Raw genomic sequence first — 19,795 nt, 5'->3', positions numbered from 1 at the left:
TAACAAAAAAAGATGCAGAGCTTTCAGACCTCAAATAATGCAAAGAAAACAAGTTAATAGTCATTAAGCTTCAGATCAGAAATTAATATTTGGTGGAATAACCCTGGTTTTAATCACAGTTTTCATGCATGTTGGCATGTTCTCCTTCACCAGTCTTACACACTGCTTTTGGATAACCTAATTCTACTCACTCCTGGTGCAAACAATTCAAGCAGTTCAGCTTGGTTTGATGGTTTGTGATCATCCATCTTTCTCTTGATCATATTCCAGAGTATTTCAATTTGGTAAAATCAAAGAAACTCATCATTTTTAAGTGGCCTCTTTTTTTCCAGAGCTTTTCTCCTTGATCATGAATCAGCATGGTGGCTGTACGATGAGTTGACCAGTCCATTCTCTTGACTCCTATGTGGTGAGCTGGTTTCCCTCTGGTTATCCTGAGGTAAATCTCTAGGATTTGGATCCCGGTTTGGCCTACCCAGGTTCCTGTTGACCTCTGGTGCCACAACAGCTTCAAACCGATCCTCCATGCTGTGCTTCTCCCCGCGGTTCAGCCCACCACAGCACTTCCGTATTCCAGCAAACATGGCGCCTCCACCAAGAACGTTCATCAGACTCCCCATGTAGCCCAGCACAATACAGTACCCAACACGGATGTCTGTAGACGGGGATTTGATGTTGTGAATCATGTTGGTAAACCAGGCGATGGGGATGAGGGAAAGAATCCCTGAGAAGAAAACCAGAAGGCCACCAATCCCAGTCACGGTCCAGTTGGGTGGTCTATCGCTCCAACACTTCACTCCAGCTGAGACCACAGCCAGACCTATAAGGTTAATAACCAAAGATGTCACCATCAGCCTTTGGCTGGTTGTAACTACCTGGTTGGCGAAGTATTCACTGTCCTGTTGGTTGCAGTAGACGTTTCTGGACGTGGTGAAGGTCCTGCATATGTCCCATAGTCCTTGTTGTAGCACCAGATCTTGAGGTTGTCCTGTGATGTACTGAACGGTGCGCCAGCTGGGGGATACTGTGCTCGTCAGGTCCAAGATCCAACCGCAAGGTGCTAAGACCAGTCCGAAAATCAACACTCCAGGAGTGCGCATTGGTCAGCTGTGAAGATTATTATTATTACACTCACTTATGTGTGGAAAATAAAGCAGCAGGAGAAGCACAAGAAGCAGCAGAAGATGAGGAGACGTAGTGGTGGGATGTAGGTTGGTGGCGAGACTGGCTTTTCAACCTGGATAAAAAGTGCCTCCAGTTTCAGTGGAGTTTTATTACAGTCTCTTGGGGGAACAAGGGCTGGACTGTGTTCCCTCATGAATGCAGCAGTACTGTACTGGGCTGAGCAGACCTACAAAACAAAACTGCAGCCTATAACATTATAGAAATATATAAAGGAACTGTTCTTACAATAAAGGTTATATAATATCTCATATAATAACCCTTTCAGACCTGAATTATCTTTAGTGATGTAAAAAAAAAAAAAATAAGATTGCTGTTTTCTGTCTGTAATGCACAGAATAGAAGACTCTACTATAAAATCTATACAGCAAATAAATACATTTAACTGACTGTATGTAATATTTTACATTTTATATATATATATTTTTTTTTCATAAACCATTCCTAAAAAGTAGTAAAGTAAAGTAAAAAAACATAATTAAAAAGTGTTCTAAATCACATTAAATTAGTAACAATTAGCTTTTACTTTCCCACAAGTGCTCTAGCACTACTGTTTTCCTTTTGATTTTGCATTGGGTAGGGCCAAGCTACAGTTTCATTGGTTTATAAACTTGTTCATTGGCTGGTTTATGGCCTCTTCTGATGGACAACAGCTCTCAAATAGTGTTATGTGCAACAAAACATTTAAAAATGAAGAAAATACCTGATGTCCATTGTAATGGATGCAGGGTCTAAAAGGGTTAAATAACAGCAATAGCTAAATAGCTAGGACAATTTCTCAGGTGGGCACAAGCCAACACAGAAATGCCTTCATCCTCTGTCCAATAAGAGGACAAATCTCAGAATTCAGTGCCTTTACTAAAATAAAAATAAAAAATAAAACAGACCTAGTGACTTCCTGATAATTAGTGCATACTTATGTGTTGGTAAATGTGAATTATTATGCAAGCTTTCAACAATGATTATAAGATATTATGCATGCCATATAATGCATTATAAATGCAATCATAATTCGTTGTGAATATAATATTCATAGGAACTGTCACTAACAAACAATGCTTGAAAAGCCTGTCACATTTCCCATGCTATCTGAATATAATTAAGAGGAAGATGGATGATCACAAGCTATCAAACCAAGCTGAACTGCTTGAATTTTTGCACCAGGAGTAAAGGCATAAATTTATCCAAAAGCAGTGTGTAAGACTGGTGGAGGAGAACATGCCAAGATGCATAAAAACTGTGATTAAAAACCAGGGTTATTCCACCAAATATTGATTTTTGAACTCTTAAAACTTTATGAATATGAACTTGTTTTCTTTGCATTATTTGAGGTCTAAAAGCTCTGCACCTTTTTGGTTAATTTGACCATTTCTAATTTTCTGCAAATAAGTACTTTAAATGACAGGATTTATTTGGAATTTGGGAGAAATGTTGTGTGTAGTAACAAAAAGGTTTATTTTACTCAAACATATATCTATAAATAGCAAAATCAGAGAAACTGATTCAGAAACCGAATGTTTTGCAGAACTGTACAATCTCCTCATGGTTCTAGGGCTGTAAAAATAAAAAGTGTCTCAATATTTTGTCTTACAATATTGCATAGAGTCTAAGTTTTTAATTATTAGTTTACACATTAAGATTAAAACAATCGCAAAATATGACCACCCTGACAGTATTGCAATATTGTATTGCACTCTATTTTAAACTGTAACCTGTGTATTGTGATGGGTTGTGATAATATCGCCAAATTCTTTCCAATACATGGCCATACTCTGTTCCTGTCACTGTTATTAGCATATAATCAACTATAATTTACTATAATTTAACCCCTAGTCAACTATATGACCCCACCTGAACTCTATTTCTACTTCAGACAGCTAGCGTTGAAAGTTATATCAGACTTTTCTAGTATTGTTTTCTTCAGTTCAGGTATTTTAGGCAACGTGATCAAAGATAAGAACAGGAATAAAAGGTCACATGTCATCTCGAAACCAGCAAGACATGCTGAGTACATTGAGTTCCTTCCTTCAAAGTTTTGTTTCCCACACAAAGTACATAATGGCAGCATAGTACGGAGTGAATTTTGTGCCAAATGTTTTATGGCAAAAAACAAAATTTTACAGAATCAAAAAGTGTATATTGCAAATTCAAAAGAGAAAAAAAAATCTATAGCAAATATATATTAAATATAACTGGTTACTTTATTATTCTTTTCAAAATTATTTCAATTTGGATTTTGCCTGTCTTTTCTTTATTTTTTCTGTGGGTTTTTGTGGATTTTGCTGCTAAAGACTTTTGCTTCTGGAATCTCTCCTTTGCTTTTGCTTAATTTGTTTGCTTCCAAACACGGTAGCGCGAACAGGTTTCAGCAAGGATGGATTAAGGATAGCCTGGGCCCCTGGAAAAAGAGGTCCCTAGAAAGTTAAGGAGCCATAGTAAACAATTTCTATGGAAGTCAACAGCCCTATAGCAGGGGCCCTTGTGATCAAGGGCCCTCTAATGGTATGCCCTGCTATTCTCTAGGGCCCCCTGGTAGGGGGTTTAATAACCCGGGCCCTCTAAAAATATGCCCCCTTCTTTCCAAGGACCCCTAATAGCCAGAAGTCGAAGTCAGAGCAGAGCCACAATGTCTCATCCATTTTTATAAGGGGCCCAAAAAATGGCTAGGGCCCAAACGCATGGCTAGGGCTCCCAAGAGGCCCTGGGGTCAAAGTCCCTAATAGTCAGGGAGAGGATCCTTAAAATGGAGGGCTCTCGAAAATAAAAATATATATTGTATCATAAATGTAGATTGGCATCACAAAATGTTTCGGACCAGGAGCCCCCTGACCTCAAGGGCCCCTGGGTGCTGGCCCCACTGCACAAGAAAAAATGAAACAGAAGCAAATGAGAGATTCCAGAAGCAAAAATCCAAACTGAAATATTAAAAAAAATAATAATAATAAGGTAACGAAGTATATATATATTTATCTCTTTTGCATTAGCAACATACACTTTTAATTCTTACATTTATTATTTTTTTTGCATAAAACTTTAGACACAAAATTCACTTTATAGCTTAGTAACTTTCACCAAGAAGGTCTTTTACACAGATTCAGCTTTTGGACTTTCTGCCTGTAGTACATCTATAGATTTATGGGTAGCTCAGTGACTCAGTGGTCAACACCTTCTCCTTTCAGCCCTTGGGTCTTGGGTTCAAGTCCCTTTTTGGGTGAAGATCCATGTTCTCACCGTTTCTGTGTTGGTTACCTCCCACAGTGCAATTTCTCTGGCTTGAGTGTGTTTGTAAAAATATGTGTCTGTATGCCCATATATGTATATGTATGCTTAATGCGGATGGACAGTTGTTTTCGGTTGAGAGTATGCTGTGTGTGATTGGCTTCCACTTGTTGTAGAGAGTGTTGATTTTAAAGCACATTTCAATGCCTCAAAAGGTGCTAAAAATACATTAAATTCATACATTTTTATTGGGGGTATTAGGTCTTCTATGTACTATTAACCATATAATTACCAACAACAGAAACTACATAGAAATAACATAGAGTATCCCTCATTAATTCATTTTTTTTGTTTGTTTGTTTAGCAGAATCATAAGAAAACCTGCCTGCTCTCTGCCTTCCACATGATATCAATCTCTAGGTTGTAATGTGTACACTGTCTGAGAACCACAAAGAAAATAATCATTACTATGTTTTAATTCTCTGTTATTTAAGGTGGTAATGGCTTAAACTTAACTTAAACATAAAGATTTTACCAGGTCTTTAAATCTGGACATTGAATCCACTGTCCAGTCCTGGATTTTGTTCTTTGCTTGGAGTTAAGAGTAAAGTTAATGTAATACGCATTTAAAGCCATTCATCAAAAATCTGTTAAAAATCTGGGTCAAGAAAAACAATATTTAAAATTAAAATTTAAATTAGATTTTAAATCTATTTTGTATGCAGTTGCTGAGACCTTTGCTCAGTATTGTATATATACTATCAGTCAGAAAAAGAGTAATTTTACAATAAAACTTAAACAGTTTTCCATTTTTAGCTTTTGTCAAAGTGTTTTCTTACACAAAAATGTACATCACTGTACTGACTGATCTGAGACAAACAAAAGAAAGAATGCAGTACGGAATGAAGCTGAACCGGACTTTTTGTTGTTTTCTTGCTTGGTTTGTGGAATGATGAAGCACCAAACCTACAGCTGTGGAACCTGCTTATTAACTCGACATCCAGGTAACCCACAGCATTATTTCTCACATCCAGTTTCAGAGACTTGCTGTAAATTTTAACTGAAAGGCATTGAGGACCTAAAGCTAAAGGAAATATGAGTTTTGCACATAAGTTAGAGGAGGTATCAGTTTTAAAATAATAAACAAGATAATTTTAGTCCATATTTAACCTTTAGGCTTTTGGATACAAATGAAAAACATTTAAGTATATTTGTGAGTAAGCAACATTGTAACATTTATGTTCAGTTCAGTTTTTCCTGCTTTAACACACCTAAAAAAAACTGGTGATCAGGTGTGTCTGATGTATTTGGGCAGAAAATCACTACTGGATTTATCTTTTGTTGAATTTACTTATTTAAATGGTCAGATGGATGATGATTCTTTGTTTGTACTTTATTTTAATGTTGCTGATAGAAATTATTATTATTATTATTATTATTATTATCATTATTATTATTATTATTATTATTATTTAATGTCCCTTACTACACAGTACAGACTATACAAATAGAATGTAAATACAAAAATATGTATATTGAAGGTAAATAAAGTTTAATACAAACAATACATAAAAAAATAAATAATGTTGAATCAGTGTTGAATCAACATAAAATCAATGTGCACAAATAAATCAATACATTTTGACCTGAAGTTGTCAAAGTTTACGATGATGTTTCAATATATTAGATGTTTTTTAGAGAAAATTTATGTTGATTCAATGTACTTTTGCTATCTGAGTGCCTGTTTTTCTACTATTGATTCATCATTGTTAATTGAATTATTTGTTTTAAAATGATTCTAAAACCACATAATTACTAATCACATAAAATCAGAAATGACACTGAATATGCCTTAAACCAGTCTGATCCTTTAATTAAATAAATGGCCATTTATTTTGAAATATATAATTATTTGTATTTTTATTTTAGCAATATAATCTAAAAGTCTTATGTATAGATTTTTCTTGTCTTGTTGTTGTCATGTGTTTTCAAGAACTGTGCGCTCCTGATTAAACTTCCCCAGGTTTTCATTAAATTGAATTCAATTCAACATATTTATTGTCCATATTTATTTATTGAGCTTAATTCAACATGCTTCCTATCTGGGTACCTGTAATTCTGCTATTTATTCAGCATTGTTTTTACAATGATTTAAAATTGGTTCTAAAATGATTTATATTGTAATACTGTTTTATTACCTGAATCCTCAGGGCCTGGTTTACTTTTTAAGACTTTGATACTTTGTCTCCTCCTTGTGGTGATTCTAGATAAATGAAGAAACTTCTACACAACTTTTGAACATTTGTTACTGGCAGTGACTGCATTTTACTGAAGCTGCTAAAGAATTCTTTAAAATTATTTGGAATATTAAAGTCATGTTGTTTCATAATAACACTGTGTTTTCTAGTAACCTGATGGAAATAACATTTTATTATTTACTTCAATAAGTAAATACATAAACGCTGAAAAGCTTTAAATAAAGATGCAAAAAAGTAAAAACCTGTAAAAATTATATATATACTTTTAGTTTATATATATACTTTTATATATATATATATATATATATATATAATATATATATATATATATATATATATATATATATATATATATATATATATATATATATATATATATATTATATATATACTTTTAGTATTTCACAAAATAAAATTTCACACAATTTTATTTTGTGAAATACTGTTTTTAGTAAGCTACCAAAGTTCATATTACGCAAAAGATGCGCTATTATCAAAAAAGAAAAGACCACGCCCCTTTCCCCACCGTCCCACAAGCCACGCCCCTTGTTGTAGATTTGGCTGTGTTGTGTATTCTTTACATTACATTACATTACATTTGGCAGACGCTTTTGTCCAAAGCGACTTACAATAATGAAGTACAAAAGTAATAGAAGTTAAAACATCTTTATATAGGGCCTAAAGGAGGTCAAAGGGAAATAAGGGGATAGAGAAGTGAAGGAGGGGAAGAAGGAAATGAGGTTAGAAGTAGTTAGTTTGTTAGAGGTGTTAAGAGAGTAAGTGCTCTTTATTATGAGCCAGAGTTCTGATAAAGCACTAAAATAAAACTGATAGTGACGCCATGGTGTTTTATTTTAAGGTATTTTCCGCCCAGAGAGTCCAAGGTCGGCTTTATCTTTGCCACTTTTTTTACCCACAGCCATACTGATTATAACTAAACAGCATTTATATTAATTTATATAAGTCTAAATATCTAAAGATTTAATTAATACAACTTTCAAATGAATCTGACTAAAAAAGTGATTTTTTTTACCACTCAAATCATTATATTAAATTAGCTCTTGATCACATGAGATCTACATACATTTCATAGTGTTTTTATACTGTTACAGTTTTTTCTTTTATTTGATTTAAACAGTACATAACAAGTATTAATATATGCACGTTGTTTTCAGTATCACAATATACTGTGATATATTGATCCGTAATCTCTTTATCATGATACAAATCATATTAATTTTTACATGCATTTACACACACCTCCTTAAAAAAATAAAAATGAAACATTTTACGAGATATACAAATATTATATACCTGATTATAAAATTGCTACATTTTATATACACTATAAAACTAAATGCAAAAAAAAAGTTCATACCTGACTTTAGATTATTCAGAGTATGTAACTATATACATACATTAGTAAATTTGTGCAAAATGTGAAAATAAAACACTGTAAATCCATTATTATTATATTATGTTAAAGCTTTTACATTTGTAATTTATTTGGATATATAATTTTTAACATATGTCACTAGCCAATCCGAGGTCAGGGCGCCGGCTTCGATCAGCCAATCCCCGTGCAGGGGGAGGGTCCTCTCTCTCTGTGCGGTTGGTAAGAATAGAAAGCGAAATTTCTTCCTCTCATCACTGACAGTTTCCTCCTCTATCAGCAGCAGCAGCCGGCCGTGGAGTTACGAGCTTTATCCAGCAGCACGAGAGGGTAAAATGAGGGCCTGTGGTTCAGCAGTGAGCTTCTCTGTTGTTCTGATAGCAGGTGGGTTTATATGTTTGTGAAATGTGTTACAGAATCAGCAGAGGTTCAGGATTTCTTCAGTAAAGTTAGATGAACTAGTTAATGCATAAAAATGTAGTGTAGCTCCAGATTCAACTGTCCTATAACATCTTCACTGTTTAACTGTAGTGGTGGTGGGCAATGTTTATATGTTTATACAGTTAAATATCATGATGTTTTCCAGTTGCTAATTATTGATGGCATTAGTTATAAGCACATGTTTTAACATGTATTAATCTGCTGTGTTATTAGAGGGTCCAAAAACATGAACTGGTTGTTTTGCTTCAGTGTTCAATTCAGGTTTATCCACTTTAAATTACAACAAAATGGACATTATACAGATACAGTGTAGTTAAAGATAAAATTTCACAGATTTCTTATGTCATTAACTCTGTCATTTACACAGTACATTAACGTGTGCTGTGCATTTAAAAGTGTAAAGTTTGGTGTGAATTTGTAGTGTCACTGTTGATAAACTGATATAAATTCTAGTATCGCTACAGTTACAGTAAACCCACAAAGAAACCTAACATATGTTGAAAATTCACTGTGATATCATATTCATTTTTTAATGATTTGCACTTCCTTTCCATGGGGTGGTCCTGATGAGAGCCGGTTTCATCATTACGATTTTGATGCTCTTTGAGACTGCGCTTGACGATACATTTAAAGTTCTTATACTTTACATATACTTTACGTAGTTCTTACTAGGGGTGAGTGATATGGCTCTAAAATAATATCACAATATTTCAGGGTATTTTTGCGATAACGATATACTTGGCGATATAGGAAAACTAAAATAATTCATTAATTTCAGGAATGTAGTATAATAGTATAACAGAATAATCATAATGTGGCAAAATAAATAATATAGCATAAAATAATATAAACCAGCAAATAATATTGCAGAATATTTAGTGCATGGATATAAACTGCAAACTAAAACAATTATACAATAAATACACCTAAAGCTTCACAGTAAATAATAGACTAATTTTAAGACAGAAAAGCCCTATTATCACGATATGGATTTTTAATATCATGATATTTCTATTTCGATATAATATTGCCCACCCCTAGTTCTTACCATAATATGGATTATACAAGTGTTTTTTTTACCTGTGGGCCAAGGCCTCCCATATCATCATATCGTATCATATTTTGTTTTGTAATACTATCTATATCTATTCCCAAAAACACACTGTTTATTTTTAATTATATGCAACAGAGGTAACTCTTGTCCTTTCTTTCCTGGGGCAGTCCTGATGAGAGCCGTTTTCATCCTTACGTTTTTGATGGTCTTTGCGACTGCACTTAACGATACATTTAAAGTTCTTGAAATTTTTCAGATTGACTGACCTGAGCAGTTCTTGCCATAATATGGATTAGAGAAGTGAGTTTCAACTTGTTGGCCAAGGCCTCCAGTGGGCTGCAGGTACTGCAATGGGACCGTAGGCCAAACTTCTTATTTTTTAAAGGAAAAATAATTGCAATATATAAATAGTTCAAAAATTTTAATTTAGAATGTGAAAAACATTAAGTTTATTAACTAGTTTGTTAACTAGACATTTATCATTAACTAGTTTGGTGTAGTAATGTCACATTAACAGGCAGAGCGGGTGAGCTAGTAGATTAACAAGCTAGTTATGTTATCAGTGAGAGTCTGAGTGAAGTGGTTGTCCTGTGATATGCGTTTTTACACATCTTGAATTAATGGTTTAAAACATGCTCTTTGACAACAAAATACTTTGAACCTGGACCATCTAGTGAAGCTGTCACTGTATGTTTTACTGAGAAATTTGAGCACTAGGCTTAACATGCACACACAGTAAAATTGACAGTGTTAAATTAACTCTTTATTAGTTGAGTTTAACACTGTTTTAGAGAACATATGGTCCCACTCACTATGGTGTTAAAATAAATCTACCAACAACAAGAGTTAGTTTAACACTGTATAGAGTCATATATTAACTCTATGTACCTCTTATCAGTGTTAACACATTTTACCCCACAGGGTAAAACAACACAAATTTAATCATTCTTAATTTTTTTTTTTCTGAACTTCACTTGAAACTATACTATACAACATTATAAAATGTGAACTATACCACAGAAATAAATAATTATTTTATTCTATCTAGGCTTTATTGCAAGATAAACCATCAAAAACTGCCCAAAAGTAGCAGTGGTTCCCCCATAACACAATAACTCTTGGGTGGACACCCTTATCCACCACCCAACTCAACACCAAGAGGGTGAATAACGCTCCACCAGGGAAACCACCACAACTAAAGCCCTTTTACTTACAAACACATATAAGGCACACACACACACTGAGAATGAAGCAGAATCAAGAGGCAGAATTGAATTGTAACTCTGAATAATAATATCTACTGAATTGTTCATCACTTAGGGTTGTGTAACATGTTTACACTGTGATTTTTAACACTGTGGATTTTATGCTTTCTATGACGTATTTCTGGTATGCATGTGGCAGAACTAGCTTGTCCCAACAATTTTTTGCTCTTTCATAAAATAAAATGAAACAAAATACAGGAAAAAAAAATATTTAATTGGCACTGTATGTATGTATTTTTTCATACTGTGACAAACCATAAAATACTAGTTTCAGAAGTATTTTTAAAAATATAATAAAAAAAAACTATTTTTGTTTTTTATTATATTTTTAAAAATACTTCTGAAACTAGTATTTTATGGTTTGTCACATTATGAAAAATTACGGTAGGTCAACCAGCCCCAGTTTACACATGTAGTAAAGTTTTACCAATAGTCTTTTGGTTTTTTGGAATTGTGATCCTTATCATAACATAACGTCATAAATTTAACAAGGAGACTGAGAGAATCTTCAGATTTCAGAGCTTTAATGTTGGTGTTAATTTGTATGTTATATTTTTTAAGGTTTGATGATCAGTAGGACATGTGGGGCTGAAACTGTGAACCCGAAATCCACACCATCGCCATCTTCAACTGCATCATTTACAACACCACTAAAACCAGCTTCTCCTGACAACTCATCTACAGTAACTTCTTCACCGAAGAGAAATGAATCTGAAACCAACTCCACAACTGCGGCCTCCAAACCAACATCTGCTTCCTCCTCCTCAAACACCTCAACTACAACGCTAGCACCTACAACGGCCAGTGCCATCCCCAAGACTAGTTCACAGACAACCGGAAGTACCACCTTAAACGCATCAACCAATGGCTCCACAGCAACAACACAATCAAACACGACAACTGCTGTAACATCTGTAAATCAAACCACATCAAACTATTCATCTCCACAGACTGGAAATATGACAACAGCAGGACCTGCAGCAGTGAACTCCACAACATCTTTCTCTAATTTAACTACAAACAACACAGGTTCCATTACTGAAAGCCCTAAAATCTCAACTACAACTCAGCCCTCCACTTCAGCCGTTAAACAGACAACAGCCAAGCTGGTTACAAAAGCGAAGAAGGTTTTATTGACTACAACATCACAGCACAACAAATCAATACATCACACTGAAGGAGATCTTCCTGAAGCTCTGAGTTCAGGTAAGATTTATAACTTTCTCTATTTTTTAAATTGGTGTTTATATACAGTACACTTCAAAAAATATATTAAAATAATAGTCACACCCTGAAAGAATCAACTGTCAGTCCAGTCGCTGACTGTCTGCCTGTCCTAGACTCTAGCTCTCGCTCTAAAGACTGCATTTCCCAGAATGCACCAGTCTATAGCCTCCCGGATATGCCGGATCACGCGACGCTTCGGCGTTCTGGCTCACCCAACTGTTCCCTTTGTCAAATCCTGTCTCCCTTTGTATAAATACCCCTGTTTCTTTTCCCCGTTGCCGAGTATTAAATCTAGGTTCCGTAGCTCTTCTACGACATGTTTCCTCTCTGTTCATTGCTTCTTTGTTATCTCTAGTTGCCGACCTATTTAGCGTTTTTGACCATTCCTTTAGCCTAGCCCTTCGTTTATTAGCTTCTCTTGCTTTAGACCCTGCTTTGTTTTTTGACTATTCCTTTGCCTTGCCCTCTTGTTCTGTTTTGGTACTCTTTGGTACTGTGTACGACCTCTAGCCTGTTTCTCGTCTGGCTCGCATGACATCAACTGGAATGAAACTTGGTGGGCAGTTGTTTATCCCTGTGGCTCAATTCAGTGACGAGTGCCACATTTTTCTTGTTGGAGACAACCAACCAATCTGTGTCACATGTCCAGAGGAGCTAGTGTGATGGTGTGGGGTGCAGTTTTACCTTGGACTGTTTTTATATGGGAAATACTTTTTAAGAATTAATAAAAAAAGTGATAAAAATGATTGTAGTAATAATAATAATAGTTTGAGAATTAATATTAATCGAAAACAAATGGGGAGTTCAAGGAGACCATAATACCATAGATTAATAATATTATATATCTGAGTATGTGATGAGTGGCCTAGGGGTCCAAAAGTGCTGCCACTATGTTTGGGAGATCGCAGGTTCGAATCCTGGGCATGCAGCTTGCCATCAGCTCACAGAGCCCCGAGAGAGCACAATTGGCTTTGCTCTCCCTGGGTGGGTAGATGGCGCTCTTTTTCCTCATCACTCCTAGGGTGATGTTAATCAGCACAATGCATCTGTGAGCTGAAGTATCTAAACCGAGTCGCTGCACTTTCCTCCGAGCCAGCTGTGCTGTGATGCTACTCGGTAATGTTGCATCAGCAGCAGTGCGCAAAATGTCTGACTACAAATGTGTCGGAGTCCTCACCCTCCTGGTGTTGTGGCATCACTAGTGATATGGAATATACAGCTAAGAAGCAATTGAATGAGTGGGATAATTGGCTTAGCTAAGTTGGGGGAAAATGGAAAAAATAAATAAATAAACAAATTATAATAATCATAGATTTTTCATTGTGTGTCAGTAGAATTCTTTAAACTTTAATCGACAGTACATGCTTGTATCACTATATTCTACGCAGAATTCCTTGATAACAAGGACAGATAAGAACATTCCAGGGAGTCACCCAAAAAGGAACAGTTTCAAATGATAAAATCTGAAACCCTGGGAGATTTGACCTCCCACCCCCCTGTAACACTGCATCAGTAAGTAAATGTATAATTACACTGTTCTATTACAGATTGTGTCTCATTTTTGATTACTAAATGTAGATTTAAGATTGCAGATAACATTAACCATCACTATTGATGCAAACTACCTCTAATAATAATTGAATAATTTATTTTTTACACCTTTAAATGGACAACAAAAATGTTAAAGGACTGTGTTCAGACTGCAGGAAAAATCAAATTTGTTAGTCAAATCAGTTTGCACTGTTATTCCCAGTGATCAGACTGGATTTTCCTGTCTGCGCATCACAAACATATCTGCATGGGTTTCTGGGGTATGGAGGTCGACGCCGTTAACCAACCTGTGTCTTTTTTGAACCCCCACACTTCCCTCACTCTGAGATAAGAGTGACGCAAAAAACTCTGATCTAAGCATTTAGATTAAAATCCATCTGTACAAATCTGATTGTAATCAGATTAATTTCAAATCACCTCTAAATGTGGTTTTGGTCTGATTTGCTAAAAAATCAGCTTTCTGGCTGTCCAGACTATCCAAAAATCAAACTGGATAATATCTAGATATTTAAAAAAAATCAGATCGGGGCTGACCGCAGTTCAGGTCTGAACCCAGACACTGTCCTAATAAACTAATAAACTAGATATTTATTTGAGAATGAGAGTGTGTGTTTGTATTAAAATGCATAATTTTTCTAGCCTTTACTAAACAGGTTTAACAGTCACATGCTTTCTAAAAATCACATGTGCCAATTAGATCTGTGCATTATGGTGAGTCCTGCAGCATACAGGGACGAGAGAAGAAAAAAAACAGACAGTAAAGAAAGTGAGTTAGGGAAATCTGAATTCTCATGAAGTGCTCTTCAAAGAAAAATCCAAGCTTTTATCAAGAATGGGCTTGATTATGTATGTTCTTCTCATGGGCAGTGTCACGGACGGGAATGAGAGATCGGGTGTAAGCACAGATATAATATTTATTCAGTAATCTCTAAATCAAAACAAAACATAAAACAAATACAGGAAGGGTAATGCAAAACTAACAAAACAAGACTAAGAGTTTTTACACCAGCACAATTTGGTCTGGATAAAATGATCTCTGGTTGGTTTGTACCCTTAGTTCAGTTCGAATGAGCAGGTGTGAAAACAGTAATCACACTCGGGCGAACTCTAAAGTGATTCTCTTGTGGTAAGAACATGATCTGGTCTCAATCCGACCCAGCTATCAGATATACTCCTTTTATTTGAGCTAAACTGCTGATAAGGTGCAGTTTAATCTGATATATTAGCCAGATAGCGCTAATGACCACAGCTATGAACAAACGCTGTCTCTGCTCCACGCTGTTTACATACTTAGCCTGTGTTGTCTTCACTGCACACAGCCGGTTGACTCTGTTTGCTACGTGTACATCTGCGTTGCACGTCCTATCACTACATAATGATTAGGAAGGAGACAAGACTGAAACAAAACAACAACATGTGCTAAAGAGCATATGGCAAGGAAAAAAATGTAGAACAGAAAAGACATAGAACAAAAAGAGCAAAGAAAGAAAAAACACATTATAAACACAGGCTAAGGTGTGACAGACAGTTCTGAACCAATATGTCTCAATAATGTTCTGAGACTGCGGTGATTGTTAAAAGTAGTAATGTCAAACACCTAGGACTGTCATATTGTTATCATATAATACATGGATTAGTCCTCAATCATTTTTTCTTAACTTGCCCGATTTATCTCCTACTGTATTTTTCTTTAATGTTGACTTTGCTTAAAAAAAATTGAAATGTGTATCTGCAATATTTTTAATAATCAAAAAAACATTTTATCTTTAAAAGAATGTACTCTATTAGAATAATTATAATATATTATCATGTCAGTGACAGAAAAATGGTCAACAAATGTCAGTCATATTTTTAATGATAATTAACTATTTTGAAAAAAAAAAATCATCCAATAATACAGTTATCATAACAAATGTAGACATTGTAGGCAATATTATGCAACTATTTACTCAATATATCATAGGTGTAAAAAGGTCATAACATCTAAAATATTGTTTAAATATTGTTCAAATATTGTTATTTTATTTCTGGGACAATATATTGTCCAATTAAACATGTTATTGGGACAGGCCTACATGCACCACTGTAAGGCTATGTTTACAAAGAATTAGACAATTCCAAGGTTATGGTCTACAAGCTTCCCGGACGCTAAGGGCGGTATGTCTGTGGGTGGGTGGATGACAGGTGGAAGCAAGTTTCTGTGTAAGAAGTTTACAGGAACTTGATAAGAAGTAGCTTGCCTCATTGCTTTTTTTTAACTAATACTAATGTGCTGTTTTATCATGCGGATGATTCAGGAAAACCTCAAATTTGCTTTCTTTGAAACTTTAAATGACTCTTATTTTGAAAAGCCATAATGTCCTTGCTGTTTTGGAATAAATAGGGTGATGTGGAATACAGTATTTTGTGTACTGAAGTATTAAAATGCACTATTCACTCCTGACTTCATGTTGCAGGAAACTAAAACTAAACATTTCCTTTATGATGTCGCAAAAAAACAACTCATTACTGACAGATCTGCCCATTCAGCCTAGAGCAGCTCAGCCTCGCCCAGCCTCGTCACTGTGACATTAAAACAGGTTCTTCAGCCTGGGCTGTTTTTAGAATCAGGCACAGTTACAGGCACTCTATAGGGTGTTTGTGTGATGGGTTATTCTCAGTATTGCAGTTACACTTGTTTAGAGTTTGTGTGTGTTAGTAGTATGTGTTGTGCTGGTATGAGTGAATTAGATATAGCAGTGCTGCTGGAGTTTTTAAACCTACAGTATTGGTAAAGCATCCCCTCCAGTGTTTAACTAGAAACTAGTATAGAGTTTGTGTGTAATAAGCCCTATCTAGATAGGATTAGTTTGTCAGGAGGTCCTGGGGTAATTTTCTCTTTTATGGGGGGTCCTCTGTAATTTTATTCCCGTTCGGAACGACCATGTAAGTCTTTTTCCCAGACGTCCTCTTAGAAAATTACAGGCTGAATTATTTACTGTTTTTGGCTGAACTCTGTAATTCTGGTCCCGTCCGGACGCACATCTCTGAGTTTAGTCACCTCATGTTTAATAAAATGGCTATTTGTCCACTGCCACGCACCATAATTACACTTTGGGCACGTGTTTCCATGGAGATCATTGCATTGTTTAATATTGTGATATATATCGCAGAAAAAAGAACATTTGAAATGTAATTTTTTTCCAATATCGTGCAGCCCTAATCCTAACCTCACAAATGCTTTTGCCACTAAATGCAATCAAATTCTCACAGCAATGCTCCAAAACCTATAGTAGAAAGTCTTCCCTAGACAGTAGAGATAGTTAATCCAACAAAAGCATGAGAAACTCTTTTTTAATACACTAAATAAGCAAGTGTCCCAATACTTTTGTCCAAATTGTGTCATGATACTCTTTATGTTGACACCAAATGATTCTTGAACCTCCCAGTAAGGCTTGATGTTAACCAGAAGCTTCGTCTGTTTCTGTGTTTGTTTTACAGCGAGTGTCGCAGCCATAGTCATCGGGTTCATCCTCTTTGTGATCATTATATTTGGAGGAGCTTATTATTTCAAAATGAGGTAAGTAACCGCTCATTAGTAAAAAAAAATAAAAACTAAGCTGTCCATCCCTGAAATGATGACTTAATTATTAAAGAAAGATAAATGGCACTAGACAAGGGGTTCTTAACCTTTTTTTTTTACTGTGCAATCCTCTTTTAAGCATCAGAATATTTCGTAACCCCCTCAAACTTATTACCCCGTCATCAACTACCAAAATGACAAAATGGGTAAAAGAGTAAATCTATTTAACTTTCTCAAGATGTAACCTTGTAATGTCACACCAACAATATATTAAATTATTACATTTATTAGCAAAACTTCAGTAATGGAATGTCCCATCCATCTGGCACCTACGATCAGGCCTTGCTCCAATTCACATCACGATAATTCACGTCGCCTTGCCATGAGCACACTGGTCAATGTTTAACTTCACTCACAAGATAGCACCTCACAAACTATATAGTCATATATCCAATCTGTCTAGGCATTAAACTTCTTTGAACCCCTTAGATCTCTTATGTCAGCTCATACCTCATCATCAGTACTGCCATACTGTCATAATTAACCACAGTTTTATAGACCCCGAAATAGAACCCTGTGGGACTCCAAAACATATGCTAAATTAAATTGTTACCAAATAATATACAGTATTTCTAGGATTACTGACTGAAAAATGATGCAAGGGTGTAAGGGGTCAATTATCAATTTACATACTGCTACCTAGGCCTGTCACGATAACTGCTTTTAGTGGACGATACATTGTTTTAGATAAAATGGTGATAAATGATTTTATTGTAATTTTAAAACGTATTTTATGCCAATAATAATCACATAAATAAAATATACAAATATACCAATCATATACTTTATTAGTACACATCTTCTCTGTGGAAAAAAAAAACACTCTTAGGTTATCTTAATGTAATATAATCTATACTATAATAAAAATACAAAAATACAAATGAATTAGAACAATGTACCTTGATGAATGAAATAAATTTAATACAAACACTGTTTATAAATAAAATCAACATACTAGCTTGATCATGTCTACAGGATTCCCTCAGATACTGAAGTCTTCAGAGAGAATCCTGTTTTTAAAATGACAGATTGGATAATTTTTTTACGGAATTATCGCAACATGCCTGCTGCTATCCCATGACCTTTGGCATCTCTGCTGTACACAGCCCCTTCTTTTCAGTGTACATGGAATTGGCCTATACAGAGCTTCCTGTCTGAGTAGAGAGTGTGAGAGTTCAGTGTGAAAGTTCAGTATTACAACATTTTACTGCTTTTTACAGTCACATTCTTTCCTATTCAAATGTTCTGCCATAAATTTCAACACATACTATCTTATACAATTATAAACAAGGAAAAGCAAGTTTATGAAGTTACAGATTAACCGTAAGTATATGTTCTTCTGTGCTCTCTCTCGGTCTCTCTTTTTCTCTCTCTCTCTCTCTCTTTCTGTCTCTTTTCTGTCTCCAACTATATTTATCTTTGTACCTCTCTCTTTTTCTCTCTGTCACTCTTTCTCTCTATCTATCTCTGTCTACCTCTAAATTTCTATTGTACTCTCTCTACACTCTGATTTCTTTCTTTCTCTTTCTTTCTTTCTTTCCTTCTCTCTCTCTCTCACTCTCTATCTCACGCTCTATCTCTCTGTCTCTATCTCTCACTCTCTTTCTCTCTCTCTCTATTTCTCACTTTATTTCTCTATCTCTCTCCCTCTCTCCCTCTCTCTTTCTCTATCTCTCTCTCTCTCTCCCTCTCTCTCTATGCCAGGCGACCTTCTTACGGCCGTCTGATGGACGACACTGAGTACGGATCTGTGGGAAACATCCTCAACCCCATGTTTGAAGGCTAAGTGAAGGAGTGAAGAACTTTCAGCTGCTCCAGTATTTCAGATGTCAGTAGGCCTGTCACGATAACCTCATTTGTTTTAATGATGTATTGTCCCAGAAATTATAGCAATAAAAAATATTATTCTAATGTAAATGTCACTGATAGAATGATAATATAATAGCATAATAATGCAGTTACACATTAATTTTAGTAATCAGTTTTTGAAGTAATTACTGTGACAGGCCTTGTGACAGAATTTTGACTGTTATTTGCAGTTTTATTGAAGACTCTGGTTAGATTGGGAAGATGCAGAGAGAAACCTCATGATCAGTGCTGTCTTCTGTTTTACCAGTGAATGTGTAATTGTCTGATATAGTCCCGAACCAGGGGGAATGTGAAGTGTGATTTTTTTTTTTTTAGAGTTAATATTTTCTTAAGGTTAATATGCTCTTAAGATTGTTCAGGTTTTACATATTAGACATTAAAATGTAAAAAGTAAATTCATGTATATTTTTATTAAAATGTTCTTAATGTCATTTTATTGTTACATTTTCATTTATCAAATCCAATCATTTGCAGTTTTAAAAGTAGTTACACTTTAATAATAAACAAGCTTATTTGGGGTTGAAACAAATGTTTACTTGCTGTGACTGAAATAGATAAATAGATTTTTATGTATGTTTCAGAGTACTGTTTATTACACTGTCCGTTTTTATGTGTTCGAATCGTAGTGAAATTCAGATGTGATTTTTTATTTTAGATGGTTTTGATTTATAATAAACAGTGTAGCTCTCTACGTGAGCTGAAATTAGACCATAA

At 35.0% G+C, this 19,795-nt stretch overlaps 2 protein-coding genes across 2 annotated transcripts; one reads left to right on the top strand and one right to left on the bottom strand.

Moving 5' to 3' along the window:
• LOC103030097 (claudin-23-like) lies at nucleotides 1-1,369 on the bottom strand. Its single transcript, XM_007260831.4, has one exon. The coding sequence runs from the start codon at nucleotides 1,098-1,100 to the stop codon at nucleotides 348-350; it is 753 nt and encodes a 250-aa protein (XP_007260893.3). The 5' UTR covers nucleotides 1,101-1,369; the 3' UTR covers nucleotides 1-347.
• Nucleotides 1,370-8,289: 6,920 nt separating this feature from the next.
• parm1 (prostate androgen-regulated mucin-like protein 1) lies at nucleotides 8,290-19,795 on the top strand. Its single transcript, XM_022681227.2, has 4 exons — nucleotides 8,290-8,436; nucleotides 11,374-12,018; nucleotides 17,071-17,149; nucleotides 18,917-19,795. Exons 1-4 carry the CDS (start codon nucleotides 8,388-8,390, stop codon nucleotides 18,996-18,998), a joined length of 855 nt encoding a protein of 284 aa, XP_022536948.2. The 5' UTR covers nucleotides 8,290-8,387; the 3' UTR covers nucleotides 18,999-19,795.

This window comes from Astyanax mexicanus, chromosome 20, assembly GCF_023375975.1.
Source record: "Astyanax mexicanus isolate ESR-SI-001 chromosome 20, AstMex3_surface, whole genome shotgun sequence".
NCBI classification, from domain to species: Eukaryota; Metazoa; Chordata; class Actinopteri; order Characiformes; family Acestrorhamphidae; genus Astyanax; species Astyanax mexicanus.
This window is presented reverse-complemented; position numbering and strand designations above follow the sequence as displayed.